Source organism: Rhinopithecus bieti, unplaced genomic scaffold (genome assembly GCF_001698545.2).
Source record: "Rhinopithecus bieti isolate Rb0 unplaced genomic scaffold, ASM169854v2 scaffold_55645, whole genome shotgun sequence".
In the NCBI taxonomy this organism is placed as follows: Eukaryota; Metazoa; Chordata; class Mammalia; order Primates; family Cercopithecidae; genus Rhinopithecus; species Rhinopithecus bieti.
The window spans coordinates 1-1,129 of record NW_016864257.1 but is presented as its reverse complement, the minus strand read 5'-3'; the positions used below and the strand labels follow the sequence as shown (position 1 = coordinate 1,129).

The window sequence follows — 1,129 nt, the reverse complement described above, 5'->3', positions numbered from 1 at the left end:
CCATCTCTACTAAAATACAAAAAATTAGCCGGGCATGGTGGCGGGTGCCTGTAGCCTCAGTTATTCGGGAGGCTGAGGCAAGAGAATGGCATGAACCCGGGAAGAAGAGCTTTCAGTAAGCTGAGATCGAGTCATTGCACTCCAGCCTGGGCAACAGAGCGAGACTCCATCTCAAAAAAAAAAAAAAAAAAAAAAGAAAAGAAAAGAAAAGGAAAAGGAAAACACTTTCAGAATAGATTACTGAGGACCCTTTGAAATCTGTAATTCCGAATACCATTAGGGTCCTTATGTGCTCTCCTCCCTGAGCCACAGGATATGAACATGATGACTTCTCAAGCTTCTGTTGTGAAGATACTACAGTTTTAATAGGTAGTAAGGTTAACTATCTCTGACATTTACAAAGTTGTTAATTTTGGATTATACCAAAGCCTCAGAGTTAGGCCTTGGTATAATTCAATATTAACATGACCAAGGAAAGTGTTACCTGCTGCATCTGCTGCTGGAGTCTCTTCCTCTGTGCTGGGTCCAGAATCAGGGTCTGATGAACTTCCTTACACTGGGGTTTAACCTTCTCTACCTCCTTCTGCTGTTTGGCTGAAGATTTCTTCATCTTCAGCTGTTCAAATAGTTCCTTTGCTATCTGATGTTGTTCATTTAGTAGGTTGGCCAGTAGTTCCTCAAACCTATCCCAAACAGGGGGATGACTGAATGTGAGCGCTTTCCTAGGTTCACAACACATCCAATTCTTTCCAATGACGAGCAAACAGCCTGAACAATTTTCATTCTCTACTAATCCCTCCATTTCACTTTAGCCAACAGTCAAACTCCCAGGCTTATACAAATCTTTTCCCCGAGTAGTTAGCATGCATGAAATATGATTCTGTATTACACTCCATGCTGTTCCTCTACAATTCCTCTTCCAAATAATATACGAATGAAGAAAAAAAACAAACATCTAGGGACAGAGAAATATATGGGTAAGAAAGCAGCCAAGGAGCTGGTGGGAACTCATCATTCTCATTTCCTCTCTCATGTACTTGTTACTCTCATCCCAGGTCCAGCTTGTCCCATTATCCTATCCACTCAGGCTGCACTGCCTTGCTATCTTAACAAGTCAAAGACTTTCTTT

General features: G+C 41.5%; 1 protein-coding gene across 1 annotated transcript in view; it reads right to left on the bottom strand.

The window, feature by feature from the left end:
* Positions 1 to 1,058, bottom strand: part of LOC108525459 (YY1-associated protein 1-like) — an 8,065-nt gene extending 7,007 nt beyond the window's left edge. The window contains exon 1 of the mRNA XM_017866426.1: positions 485 to 1,058. Coding sequence (XP_017721915.1) covers positions 485 to 802 — 318 coding nt within the window. The 5' untranslated portion in view covers positions 803 to 1,058. The remainder of the gene's footprint in view (positions 1 to 484) is intronic.
* Between the last annotated feature and the right edge of the window lie 71 nt (positions 1,059 to 1,129).